This window comes from Hipposideros armiger, unplaced genomic scaffold (assembly GCF_001890085.2).
Source record: "Hipposideros armiger isolate ML-2016 unplaced genomic scaffold, ASM189008v1 scaffold_75, whole genome shotgun sequence".
Classification (NCBI taxonomy): Eukaryota; Metazoa; Chordata; class Mammalia; order Chiroptera; family Hipposideridae; genus Hipposideros; species Hipposideros armiger.
In genome coordinates this window covers 902,711-917,228 of record NW_017731425.1, presented here as the reverse complement: position 1 = coordinate 917,228, position 14,518 = coordinate 902,711, and the positions used below count along the sequence as shown (strand labels likewise).

General features: G+C 46.7%; 1 protein-coding gene across 3 annotated transcripts in view; it reads left to right on the top strand.

Moving 5' to 3' along the window:
* The window catches only part of RNF185 (ring finger protein 185), a 32,966-nt gene extending 22,338 nt beyond the window's left edge, over positions 1–10,628 (top strand). For all 3 annotated transcript variants that reach the window (XM_019643220.1, XM_019643222.1, XM_019643221.1), the window contains 4 exons: positions 160–272; positions 1,714–1,768; positions 6,102–6,219; positions 8,144–10,628. In XM_019643220.1, the coding sequence (XP_019498765.1) occupies positions 160–272; positions 1,714–1,768; positions 6,102–6,219; positions 8,144–8,241 (384 nt within the window). In that variant the 3' untranslated portion in view covers positions 8,242–10,628. The remainder of the gene's footprint in view (positions 1–159; positions 273–1,713; positions 1,769–6,101; positions 6,220–8,143) is intronic.
* Positions 10,629–14,518: the final 3,890 nt, after the last annotated feature.

Sequence of the window (14,518 nt, the reverse complement as noted above, 5' to 3'; positions counted from 1 at the left end):
TGAGTGGCAGGAGCAGGAGTCAGAGTCGGGCTCCTTGAGGTATTCCCTGCTGGTGCTGGTGTTTCCAATTTAAGGCCTTTGGTCTATGTTGTACTGGCTCTGACCGACTGCTCTGTGGTGGGCTTGCACCACTCATGAGTTTTTCTCTCCTGCTTGCAGTGGTTGGAGACCAGACCTAACAGACAGGTGTGTCCAGTTTGCAAAGCCGGGATCAGCCGGGATAAGGTCATCCCACTCTATGGCAGGGGCAGCACTGGGCAGCAGGACCCCAGGTAAGGCCTTGGGGAACCTCCCACACCCACTTCTCCCCTTGGATGTGAACTCACTTCCGTTCAGCACTGACTCACCCCACCCATTACTTAGTACTTGCAGGCCCTCAGTTCTGAGGCAGTTGGGATCCAGATGGGAGTCAGCCAGGAGGGGAGGGGAGCCAAATTGCCACTTGCTGAGTTGTAATGCAGCTATTCACTGAACATCTGCCAGTGGGCAGGCAATGTGCTGGGCAGCACACAAGACATCACAATTCCATGTGTGTGAACTGCTGTAAACGAGCAGCCTGGGAAGCACAGTGTCTAGCAGGAGAGTCTGCAAGGAGGGGGGTTGTTGCAGCTGTGATGTAAAAAGTACGGGAGGAGGAGGGGACAGGGGGTCTGGGAGACTTTGTGGAGTTTGAGATTTCTGTAAATGGAGGTGTGGGTAGGTTTAACATTCTGACACAAACACAAATACTGAGAGCCCTTTGTGGTGTGACACATACACATACCCATCCCACCCCTTGAGCTCCCCAGCCATGTCTGGGACCTTCTCCCAACATACCCCAGCATACCCTGTGCCCAGATATATTGGACTTCGCTTAAAGGGACTCATCCTTTCACATTCATGAGCCTTTCTTTGTATTTGTTTTCCTTCTGCGTCGTCTTCTGCCCTCCCCAGTTCTTCCCACCTCCTCCTCCTCAAACTTCTACTCATCTTTAATGAGCAGCCTTCTCCTTGAAGTGGCTCTTCTTCCTCACATTAGTTGCTCTCCTGCATGCTTCCACCCCATTTAGTTCATATTAAATTCTATTAAAGAACTCCTTTTCCACACTGTATTGTGATTAGTTGCAGCTCTCTTTAAATCATAAACATCTCAAGAATAGTATGTCATCATTCTTAGTATTGGTAGCATCCTGCCTTGTGCATGATGGGTAATGAGCCCTCAGTCCAGTATTTGTGGGATGAAGGATATAAGGGGCTAGGACCCAGAGACACAAAGAATAATATAGAGTAATTGCCCAAGAGTAGTGGGAGATAAAGCTGAAGTTAATAGAAGCAGATCAGAGAGACCTTGAATCTCAGCCCACTCTGCTGACAGGCCATCCTCTGTTTCAGTTTGGATTTGGGTTTTTTTTTAATATCCATGACCCCTATATCACACAGGTCCAGGGAAAGGTGTCTGGCTGGCATTCATAACCAATCTGAGTTGGGCTCTCTGAAAGGAGTAGGCTGAATGCAATCTGATGAACATCCTGTAACGAACTGATTTTCTGCGTGATTTTCCATAGGTAGGGAGAAAAAAACTGTAGGCAGAACAAAGAGTTATTTAGTATTTGGTTTATTTTGGCTTAGGCTCATGTTCTGGGCAGGAAAGGGGGTGTGGCCCTGGCGAAGAACTTCCACTGCACTCAGGGAGCAGCATTTTGTCATAGACCTATTTTGCACTTTCTGTTTCAGAGAGAAGACCCCTCCCCGTCCTCAAGGACAGAGGCCAGAGCCGGAAAACAGAGGGGTAAGGAAAATTCTAAGAGAAGCTTCTAGAAGTGAGCCCATGGCTTTAGAAATTTCCCTCTTGGCCCTATACATTTTCCTTCTTGATTATAAAGGTAAAGGGAAATTTATACAATATGGAAAGGAAAAGAAGAAGGAAATTGAAACATTTTGGTCTATTTTCCTTCCTATTTTTTAAAATAATTACCTATACACTCATAGAAATTTTATAGATCTATTTATGTGTATTTTATAGATAAAAGTACATATATAAATATCTTTATTTTTTACAATATTTGGCTCCTGTTTTGTAACTTTTTTTTTTTTTTAAAGATTTTATTGGGGAACTGGGCGAGAGGAAGGAACAGCAGTGGGGAATTGGGGAAGGGGAACAGACAAGTTGCTGTCCTTTTGTTCTTTAGTTGTGGAGGACATCACTTCACTGGCCCATGTTGGTATTATTGTGCTGTTCCCGGGTGAGGCAGTAGCTCGCCGGCCATTGGATGGCCGCTCACGGCAGTTCACGAAAGCTCATGCCTGCTGCCAGCCAGCCCCACTGCAGCCTACGCCGTTGCTGGCAACTCACGGCTGCCCAGCTCCAGGTCGAGCTGTTGTTCACCATCTTAGCTGTAGAGGGCGCAGCGTCACTGGCCCTCATATGTGGGATCCGAACCGGGGCCCTGCTGCTCAGAGCTGGCGTCCCAAGCCAACTCCTAACCAACGTGCCACTTGGCCAGCCCATTTAACAACTTTTAAAAATTTCATTCATTCTGTATGAGTGCCTTCTGTGTGTGCCTGGTTATCATTCTAGGCACTAGTGATATGTCAATGAACATAGCAATAAAGAGCCTGCCTTTATGGAGTTTACATTCTTAGAAAGGGGGAGACGTTCAACAAGTCAGTAATATTTTATGTGTCTGTTTAGTGTTCCAATGTATGGACTTCATATAATTTATTTAATCCACTGTTGGACATTTAGCTGCTTCTTTTCCCTTATTCTGTTTTAAAAATACTCTGATGAATTTATAGATATATATTTTTTTTTAGCAGATTCATGATTATTTTACTGATAAATTCTTAGAAGTAGAATTGCTGGCTCAAAAATTTGCACATTGAAATCAGATGTTAGTCTTTAAAAAAAATTTCTTGTTAAAATATTAAAAAATTAAAAGCAAAATATTTACCCACACTACTAGAATCCCACAAGTATCTCTTTATTTCCCCATCTTCTCTTCATCTGTATGCCTGTGTATATATATTTTATGTAGCCATCGCCATATTTTTGCTGCTTTAAATTTTAATTTTGATAGTATTTTCCATGATGCTCTGTAGCGTCCTCTTTATTATTTTTAAAGGCTACTATTCCATTGAATATTGGTGTATTATAATCTAGGTTTTCCATATCGAAGGACCTTTTAGTTTCTTCCAGATTGTGTTATTGTAAATAATGTTACAGTGACCATCTTTGCACATATATATATTTTTTCTCATTTGAATTATGGCATTTCCTTAGGATTCCCAGGGGTGGGATTATTGAGTCAGGAATCTTGATAGAAATTAAGGATCTCCAGAATACCCTCAAAAATAATAGCAACGAACACTTGTCGAATATTTATTATATGGAAATAACTCTATGGTATAGAGGTTTAATATGCACAATCTCATTTAAACTTCACATCACCCATTTAACAGAATAGTAACATGAGGCCTTGTAGGTGAAGTGACTTGTCCAGGACCTCACAGACAGGGCCGAAATGCACATCTGGCTGGTATTGAACTCCCTGCTTTTGACGACCAAGTAATACCACTTTACCCTTCTTAGGTTCTGGTTCCCAATGGAGTATTAGCTCCTAAACCAGGAATCAGAGGCCCCAGAAAGTCAGAATCCCAGGCTTTGATAACGCTATGCATACCTCTAGCACTTACAAGCACCTGCAGCCACCAACGATGCTTTTTGCCTACTCTGCCCCAGGAACATAAACTCACCAAATGTGAGGACTTGCGGGATTGTGTAAATGTTGCTAAGAGGGAGGCCAGGGGGTCAGTCCTGGGGATTGCACTGAATGAAGTAGTGATTCCTGATGAAACAGTTGCACTTTTCTGGGTAAGGCAGCCTTGGTCCCAGGAGCCCTCAGACTCTCAACCATGCTCTGTCTGAGTAGGAGGCATTTCAGCACCGAGATGGAAACTGGTTGTTTTCCTTCCATGTAGGTTTACCCTCTTATTAAATTGACTGTGAAGTTTTATAGGTAGTGCTGCCCAGCAAGAAGTTTGGAGCTGAATGCCAGGCTGCTCAGTATGGGGTAGGGAGTGGTCACTTTCATGATGTGTGAAAGACTCACAAATGAAGGCTCTTTGTGGGAGCAGTTGGCCCAGTCATTTTTCTTCTTTTTATTATTTTTAATAATTTGTTCTAAAGCTCTACCCAGGGATGCAAGGGAGGAGAGAAATTTTTTGTAAGATGTGCACAATAGTTAAGAGCATGGGGGTTTGGATCATACTGACTTAGTTTTAGATCTAAACTCTACCCCCTACTACCTTGGTTAGGTTAGTTCACCTCTCTGAGCCTCATTTTGGTCATCTGTAAAATGTGGGTGATGCTAGTGTAAGAATTAAATGTGACTTATGTATCCTAGTGCTTAAAATGGTGCCTGGCACAGAGTTAGCACTCAGAAAACGGGAGTTACTTATTCACAGTATTATAATGCCTATTGAATCTTTTCATGTGAAAGATGATGCAATGTTGAACATGTATAGGGGACAAAGCTCAGGATGGCACGCCAAACTGCTGACAGTGGCTATTGGAGGGGAGGGGCTATGAAATGGAGGATCAATAAGGAGACCTCTAACTTTCTGTCAGTTATCCCTATAATGTGTGAATTTCTTATAACAAGTGTATATTACTTTTGTAATCAGCAAAAAGGTATTTTAAACTTTTAAAATTCTCTTTAACTGGGGCCGGCCGAGTGGCGCATTGGTTAAGAACTGGCTTGGGACGCCAGAGGGCCCCGGTTCGGATCCCACATATGAGGGCCAGTGACGCTGCCCTCTACAGCTAAGATGCTGAACAACAGCTCAACCTGGAGCTGGGCTACCATGAGTCGCCGGCGACGGCATAGGCTGCAGCCCCTGCTGCAGTGGGTTGCCATGGGCTACTGTGTGTAGCCAGCAGCCAGCGTGAGTGGACGTAGGCTGCAGCCCCTGCTGCAGTGGGTTGCCATGGGCTGCTGTGTGTAGCCAGCAGCCAGCGTGAGTGGGCCAGCAGCCGCAGTGAGCGGCTGTCCAGAAGCCAGCGACTGATCTGCCTTGCCTGGGAAGAGCGCAATGATGGTGCCAACTTGGGCCAGTGAAGCAACATCCTCCACAACTAGACTGAAGAACAAAAAAGACTGCAACTTGTCTGTTCCTCTTCCCCCAATTCCCCAGCGCTGTTCCCATTCCCCAATTCCCCAATAAAAATCTTTAAAAATAAATAAATAAAATAAAATAAAATTCTCTTTAACAATATTAAAAGAAAATTTTAGGGGTGACTGGTTAGCTCAGTTGGTTAGAGCGTGGTGCTGATAACACCAAGGTTGTTGGTTCGATCCCCGCATGGGCCACTGTGAGCTGGGCCCTCCTTAAAAGAGTCAACTATGCAATTGTAGCATGAAAGCAATGTGTAACCAATGACCATGGCTGTTCCCCAATAAAATTAAAAAAAAAAAAAAAAGAAAGAAAGAAAATTTTAAGGGAAAATACCCATATCTCGTCCACATACCTACACATTGTCATGTACTTGTCACCATGGTGTTCAAACAATTTCATCTGATTATTTGGTCACAGAGTATTTCTATGTTGCTGCATAGTCAGTGTAATGGTCCTTTGAGAGCATGTATCAAGATTTTTCATCATGACCTCCATTGTTGGCTAATTAATTAGGATTGCACTTTTTTGCTATCACTGATAATGTGTAGCTTGTACTGATGTTCCTTTGAAATTGGATATAAGAAGTATTGCTAATTTTGCTGTCATAAAACATGTAGAAAAATTTACTGACTAGTGTGGGACTCTGGGAATGAACCTGGAGCTCTAAGAACCCTGACGTGCATCAACAGAGTGTTTTACTTTGGGTCAGAGCCAGTTCCTTCTGGCATTCATAACTCCTTAGCTGGGACCCTTGAAGGCTAGAAGGGCAGGGGGACCACCAGGATTTCTGTGTGTTGGGGTCTAGATGGGAGGAAAAGATGTCCCCCTTTGGAAACAGGTGGCAGAGGGTAGGGAAGAGAGGTGGGTACCACATGTAGGGTGACATGTTTAACAGGCGCAGGAGAAAACTGCTTGTTCTACTTCCTAATTGCATTTTTTCTACATAGGGATTTCAAGGATTTGGATTTGGAGATGGCGGCTTCCAGATGTCTTTCGGAATTGGGGCATTTCCGTTTGGGATATTTGCCACAGCATTTAATATAAACGATGGGCGGCCTCCTCCAGGTAAGACCCTATTCCCTTGGTAATGCTGCTTGAAGGCTCCTTGGAATCTGGCAGTATATAGGTTTCAGATAATTGTTACTACATAATCAGCCTTTTCAAAATATGCTAATAAACTTCAGAGTACAGATAGTCATGCTGATGATAATGCATACTTAACGACTAGGCATGTTTAGAGTGCTTTCTGTTACAAACTCAGGATCCTCATGATAAGCCTATGGGACAGATGTGTGTTAGCTCTGCTTTACAAATCAGAAAATGCTCAGTAATGTTACCCAAGACATACCCCAGGCCCATAAAATAAAAAAGTGTAAACCATACGCAGCTGAGGGAAGAACCTAATCCTGCACATGTACCCTGCACTTTGACCCTTGGGGGCCAGAAGGGGCAAGGTGACCCGCAAGGAGTCAGGACCTCTATTCTCTGGCATCTCTGTCCAGCTTCCCTCAGGACACACGTGGGGCTGGTCCCAAACCCCAGCCCTTTGGGAACTCGGCCTAAGCCTGCCACTTGCGGCTACCTTTTTCTCCCCACCAGTTTGCGAGTGCCAGCTGCATTTGGTATGGAGCAGGGCGGTGAGGTGGGTACCCTGTACTCTATCACAGTCTGTCACCCAGGATCCTTACCATGGAGCCTGCAGAGCTGCCGAGGTTGGTTGAGCTCTGCTTGTAGTCACTGGAGCCTCATGCTAGCACAGTAAGGATCAGTATGTGGTTCTTGGCCTGGAGCTTATGCTTTAGGGGCAGTAACCCACTCCTGGGCCATCCCAGTTGTCCCCTGCCCCCACCCTGGTGCTTGGCACATAGCAGGCAATCAGTAAGTATTTGTTGACCGCCTGCCCACATGAAGCCACCAGAGCACCTAACTTGGGAGTAGTACAGCACCAAGAGTTCTCAGGAATACCTTGCCTTACTTCATCTGCCTCAAAGGTTTCTCCTCTGTTCACATGTTTTCTATGAGGAAGGAGACCCCAAAGGGCAGGGCATGCTCTGCTGTGAAGGAAGTTCATGGCCCCACGAAGGCAGCAGGAACCTGCCTGGTAGCTTGCTTCCTTCCAGCCAGGTCTAAGGCTCACCTTTGGTTGCCCAGGTAAACAGTTTCACAACCAGGCTGGACTCTGGATCACTTTATCCTCTTGCCACAATCACAGACAATTTTCCCTTGTTGTGTTTAGTATTATTTGCCCATCGGGATATAGATTCTATTCTCTTAACTCTCCTTCCCGTGTAGTCAGGACAGGAAGTTCTATATAGTAGCTTTTCTCAAAGCAGAGCGGCGTGGAGACCCAGGTGCTCAGCCCACTGCTGCCCCTAGTTTACTATGCAGTGAGGGAGACAGGTCATTTTGCCTGTCTGGGCCATAGTTCTCTCCTCTGGCAAAGGAAGGCACTCCATGTGGGGCTCTCTGAGACCAACGCCCAGCCATTCAACAGTGCCAAAGTCTAGAGACCCCATGCCTCAGAAGGCAGTGTGCAGGGAGGACAACTGCGGGGCTTTGCGACTAATTCATCAACCTCATCATCTTGGTAATCACCTCAGACCTGTGCTTCAGGTTCTTCTTATAGAAAATGGGAATGATAATACCCACCAAGCAAGAATGTGTGTACAAAACACTTAGCACGTAGAAGATGCTTAACAAACAGTAGCTTCCGTTTTTCCCTCTGCGAGTTTTGTATTTTATTTGCACCTGCAGGCCATATCCTCTTAGGATAAATTGGAGACCTTGTCCTCATTGTTATATTATTCCACATGTTTTCATAATTCCAGTTTTGTTTTGCCTGATGTTATTTGGGGTTTGGAAATCTTTTTAGTGTGAAGGATTCTGTGGTAAAGAGATGAAGGTTGATGCTCTTGATGTTGGGCCCGAATGGGCAGTGTGCACAGCTGCAGCATTCTGACAGCCTCTTTTCTCCCTCATGTGTCTCCAGCTGTCCCCGGAACGCCCCAGTACGTGGACGAGCAGTTCCTGTCACGCCTCTTCCTGTTTGTGGCCCTGGTGATCATGTTCTGGCTGTTAATTGCCTAATACTGGGCTCCCGGCCTACATCCATGGCAGGACCTCTGGACTGGTGACACCCCACTCTTGATGTTTGGTTTCCTGGCTAATCCTGACCCATGGAATCAGTGGGATCAATAACACATCATGGAGTCTTGCTTCTCCATCTGAGCTTTGGGGCTCAAGACCAGCTGTCTAGGACCCTGGAATATGGCCACTGCCATAAACACCTTGCTATAACCTTAGGCCCTGGCGTTGAGTCATCTTATGGTTACACCATGAAATCCTATTCCAGCCAGCTCAGCAGATCCTGACTCTGCACAGAGAAGCGGCAGGAAGAGAGAAACTTTCAGTACAATTTCACCTGAGTTTAATCTTATAAAAACTAAGGGATGAACCAAATGGGACTTATGGAAACTTTCTTTCATCTTTAAATACCCCTTGGTAAGTAGCCTCCAAAGTCATTGGGGCTCCTCATGCAGAGAGGTTCCCCTTCCAGATCCCAGTGCTGCTCTGTCCTAGTTCTTCTCGTTTCTCCTCCCCCTACCCCTTCTCCTCAGCAAAGATGCGAGAAATTGCTGTCCTATAAAGATGATGATTGCAGCAGCTGAAGCTGGAGTCGCTTCATGAATTCATCAGAGACCCAAAGATCTTTTATTGGCTCTGGGCTATACTCAGTTATACTTCGGCCCCAGAGAGTGGCTTGAATGACCTCCTTGTTTCCTGGCATAGATGATCTCTGGAGACATGTGGCTTCACTCACAGATTTCCCATCAGTTTTCCCCTCCAAACTATGGACATTTGCCTCTCTGCCAGAGGGCACACAGCCTAGACTACTGCTGAAGCCAGGACTGATTGTGGTGCATTAGGAAAGACCTGCATCCGGGACTCTGGTAGGATTCAGAGCTCTGATGCAGGCGCAACCACATAAGCATCTCTGGCCCCAAGGATGCAGAAGCTCCGCGTACATCTTCCCCAAGACCCGCCAAAAGGAACCTGGGGGCTTTGTCAAGGCAGCCCAGGTGCATGTTGAAGACCACCGTCCTCAGAAGCCAAACTGTCCTCCATGAAGAGGCAGGGAAGGGGGGAGACCAAAATTTTGATGTGGCCTGATGGGCTCCCCTGAAAACTCCTTGTATGTGTGCTAAAACCAGGGAAGCATGTGACTCCAGAGCAGGCGACCCCTGATGTTTTGTAAAGCCGGGCAGTGGGCCTGGGAGCCTCAGCGCAGTGATATGATGTGGTCTTCCTGTGGAAATCATTCTTACCAAGCCCTTGATTTGTTTTTTGACTTCACAAGCTTTTTCCTCCAAATCTTATTGAGGGAGTGTGGTGCCAGGCAGGAAGATAGTTCACTTGGTGGAATGGCTCTCACTCTGCCTGTCAGGCCTCTTCCTAGAAATCCAGCCTCTCCCAAGAGACCCCGAGAGTGGGAAGAGATGAACTTCCTATGGGGCCTCATTTCGCTAGTCCACACTGTTTCTGGCTCACCCTCAGCAATAAGCCAACAAGTGGTAGAAAGCCCCACCTAGCATTTTTTTCCTGATACGGCTCTGCATAGCGTGTGGAAACCATGACCTTGTTGTCCAAGATGAGGGAAGCCCCTCTCCATTACCCCCCATTTTTTTCCCCTTGTACCCGTCAATGCCAGAGAGTTCAGTGTTTAAACAGACAAAATGTAAGTATTGAATAGGTGGTTCGTTTGCCGAATCGATTTGGTAGGAATAAACCACCAGCTTTACAATATGCCTGATAAGATTTTAAACATTCTTGGAGGCACCCATTCAAGAGTGCTGTTTTTATCACCTGGAAATCCTCAAAGTTGGAGGGGGTCCCTGGAGTTTGTCAGCTAGAGGATTGGTGGGATCCCTCAGTGCAGTGGCTCCACCTAGTGGTGGGAGAGAAGACTTCAGTCAGATAGGCCCAACAGAAATGGGTTTCCAGAAGATTAAAGGAGGGTTGCAGGTAGGAAGACAGATCACTTGGACTCTAAAACGGAGTGAGCCCAGGAGAGCTCCCCCAGCAAAGGAGTCCCAGGAAGCTGTTAGCAAAGCCATGTTGGCCATGTGCCCGTTGATTTTGAACCTTACAAGTCTCGACTCACCCTCTGCCAGGAGCTGGGGCAGGAGAACCAACTTGGGATTGCTCACCCAGACTTGATAGGGAGCCCCCTTCCCACTAGCCCTCTGCAGGCTCACCACCTCTCCCCTTGGCCAAGGCAGTTTTCCTTTCTTTTGTGTGTGTTTTTTATGTTCTTGGCCTCCGCTCCCCTCCTACCACTTTTGTGGATTAGGACCAGGTCCCAACCACAGTCAGAAAATGTCACCATGTACAGTGGCACTACCTTAACCAGTCACTAATTTTCACTGTTGTGAAAGTGATTTGATTTAGAATTAAATGGTTTTACATTACTATGAGCTATGGACTTCTTATCTGTGTCGTAGGTCGGGAGATGGTTTGGGGAGTAGTCACTCTGGTCAGGCGTCTGGGAAGCACCTGTGCGTCTGTGGAAATGTCACACTGGAATTAAAGTCTTCAAACAGCCATTGATAATTAGAGATGCGAGGTGTATGCTGGAGGCCTGGCCTAATACATAGCTCTGTCCAGGGTGTCACCTGTCTGACAGGCAGCCCTGGTCCTGACAAGTATGTGGAATTCCTGAGCTTGCAGGCTGCCCAATGGAACTTAGCTTGTGGCTGATAGAGCCTTGAGGACAGTCACAGGTTATTCAGTCAGCATCTCTCTGCCATGTTCCATGACAGGGTAGGTGGGCCCCCGGCAAGGGGGTGTGCCTCTCCGTGAGGCTACTCAGCAGCAGAGTATGAGATAGGAGATGGTGAGGCTCCCCAGCACACCAGAGCTATAGGTCATCCCTCTGAAAGGAGCTCTTTTTTCCCCTCCTACACTTTGACCTAATAATTACCAAGCTGATTACTGCCAAAATATAGTAGAAAATGCAAAGGTGAGAGAACTCCAGGAACTCAAGCCCAGTAAGAAAAGAATGGATTTTGTTTCCAATGGAAAACAAAACACATTGAAGTAGAATAGGACAATAAAGCCTCCACAGACCAATTGCCCAACCCCAATAACCATCAGCTCGGGTCCAGTTCTGTTTCCTCCCCATGCTCACACTGCTCCCTCTCCCCTACCTGGATTGTTTTGAGGCAAATTCTTGTCATGTGCCATCTATATAAAATATTTCAATATGCACCTCAATAAATATTTAAAAAAAATAAAATACTATTCTATATACCTTAAAAAATTAATAATTCCTTAATGTCATCATATATCCATCCCATCGTTCAAAACTTCCTAGTTGTCTAGGGCAGGCCGAGTGGCGCGTTGGTTAAGAGCTGGCTTGGGATGCCAGAGGGCCCTGGTTCAGATCCCACATATGAGGGCCAGTGACACTGCCCTCTACAGCTAAGATGCTGAACAACAGCTCGACCTGGAGCTGGGCTGCCGTGAGTCGCCAGCAACGGCATGGGCTGCAGTCTCCTGCTGCAGTGGGCTGCCATAAGCGACCGTGTGTAGCCAGCAGCCAGCGTGAGCGGCCAGCAGCCACAGTGAGCGGCCGTCCAGAAGCCGGCGACTGATCAGCCTCGCCCGGGAAGAGCGCAATGATGGTGCCAACTTGGGCCAGTGAAGCAACGTCCTCCACATCCACAACTAGACTGAAGAACAAAAGGACAGCAACTTGTCTGTTCCCCTTCCCCCGATTCCCCAATAAAATCTTAAAAAAAAAAAATGCTTCCTAGTTGTCTAATAGCTTTTGTGTAGTTTGAATTGAGATCCAATCAGATTCATACATTGCTATTATAGATGTCTCTTAAGTCTCAAATCCATAGGTTCCGTTTCCATCTCTTTCTCTTGTAGTTTATCTGTTAAAGACACCAGTTCGTTTGTCCTGTTGAGTTTCCCACAGCTTCAGTTTTGCTCTTTGCATCACTGGTGTTAACAAGCTCCTCTTACTCTTGTATTTCCTGTAAATTGGCTGTTAGATCTAGAGGCTTGACCAGATTCATGCTTGATTTTTTTTTTGTAAGATTATGTCATAAATTACATTGTATCAGGAGGCACGTAATGTCTGATAGCCCCTCTTTGTGGTGTTAGCAGCCCTTGTTGATCATTTTCTAAAGCAGCACTCACTACTGTCCAATAGAATTTTCTGCCATGATGGAGATGTTGTTCTCTATCTGTACTGTCCAACTCAGTAGCCACTAGCCACATGTGGCCATCGAGCACATGTAATGTGGCTAGTGGACTGAGGAACTGAATATTTCTATTTGAATTTAAATAGCTACATGTGGCTAATGGCTATGGCATTGGACAGTGCAGATTGAGATTAATTCATGGAGGTTGCAAAATGGTCTAATTGAAAATAACAATGTGCTAAGAGTTTTAAAACAAGGCTGCACTTCTGGGCAGAATGGGGCAACAAAATTACAGAGAACATGGGGGTACTTGCTGGTGGTAGTAGGAATGACAGAGTGGTAAGAGGGGCAGAATGTGTTCAGGAAAAAGAGTCCTGGGGTAAATGAAGTAGAGACACTACAGAGTGAGATGTAGTTAGCTCATGAGAGCCAGGTTTGGCCTTTCTTTTGTAGATAACAGGGACCTACTGAAGGTTTTGAGCAGACAGGTGACAGAAACATAATTTGGGAAAATTAATCAGTCCATCTTAGATGGGATGATTCAGGGAGGGGAGCGACTAGAGGCCAAAGACTGGCTAAATGTGAAGCAAGTGGAAGTGGCACTGAGTTCTGGCTGGGGGCCAATTAGACCAGTTCTCTCAGGATGGCAGATCCTGAACTTTAAGGTGGTGTTCAGGTTCCAGGTTCTCATTTCTGGGCCCAGAGTTGATTGTGAGTCAGTCACAATCATGGCCTCAAGGCATGGTCAGGAAATTGGACCGTTGGCTTGGGTGTTAGAAATCTAGTAGGTCTTCTCCCTGCCCAGGCTTTTTCTGCCTTCTGGAAGTCCCCCTCAAGTTCACAAGTGACTTGGGAATATTTGGGGGTCCATATTGAAAAGATAACTCTTGGTTATGTCATTTCTATAGACTGCCGTATTCTTCCTTTGCATTTCTTTTTTTTTTTAATTGGGGAATTGGGGGAGGGGAACAGCACTGGGGAATCGGGGGGAAGAGGAACAGACAAGTTGCTGTTGTTTTGTTCTTCAGTCTAGTTGTGGAGGACATTGCTTCACTGCCCATGTTGGTATTATCATTGCGCTCTTCCCGGGTGAAGCAGATCGGTTGCCCTGCTCACGGCGGCTCTTGGCAACTCACACTGGCTGCCGGCCACTCACGCTGGTTGCCAGCCACACACGGTAGCTTATGGCAGCCCACTGCAGCAGGGGCTGCAGCCTATGCCGTCGCCGGTGACTCACAGCAGCCCAGCTCCAGGTCGAGCTGCTGCTCACCATCTTAGCTGTAGAGGACAGTGTCACTGGCCCCCATGTGAGATCCGAACCGGGCCCTGCTGCTCAGAGCTGGCGTCCTAAGCCAGCTCTTAACCAATGCACAACTTGGCCGGCCCTCTTCCTTTACATTTCAATTTGCATTTCTTGGGCGGGTGGAGTGGCTTGTTGGTTAAGAGCAGGTTTGGGATGCCAGAGGGCCCCAGTTCGGATCCCACATATGAGGGCCAGTGACACTGCCCTCTGCAGCTAAGATGCTGAACGACAGCTCAACCTGGGGCTGGGCTGCCGTGAGTCGCCGGCGACAGCGTAGGCTACAGCCCCTGTGGCAGTGGGTTGCCATGGGCTACTGTGTGTAGCCAGCAGCCAGTGTGAGCGGCCAGCAGCCGCAGTGAGCGGCCATCCAGAGACCGGCGACTGATCTGCCTCACCCGGGGAAGAGCGCAATGATGGTGCCAGCTTGGGCCGGTGGGGCAACGTCCTCCACAGCTAGACTGAAGAACAAAACAACAGCAACTTGCCTGTTCCCCTTCCACCGATTCCCCAGTGCTGTTCCAATCCCCCAATAAAAACTTGAAAAAAAAAAAGTGCATTTCTTAGAGTTACCTGAACTTTCTTAGGAGGAACTTAGGGGAGTTGGAACTTAGTGGAGGCACACACCCTGCTGGTGAAGACCATGAGCCTGGAGGTGGGAAAGAAGTGGAATGAGAGTGAAAAGGCAGAAGAGACAGACCTGGGTGCAGAGGGAGAAGGAAGACACCTAGGGGTCTTGGTTCCAAGGCTACCAGTGCCTGGGTGTCTGGGAAAATACAATGTAACCTCTTTCCATGTGAATAAAATCACCACCACCACCCTGTCCCCCCTTTTGCTAGCCATGAAGTGGCTT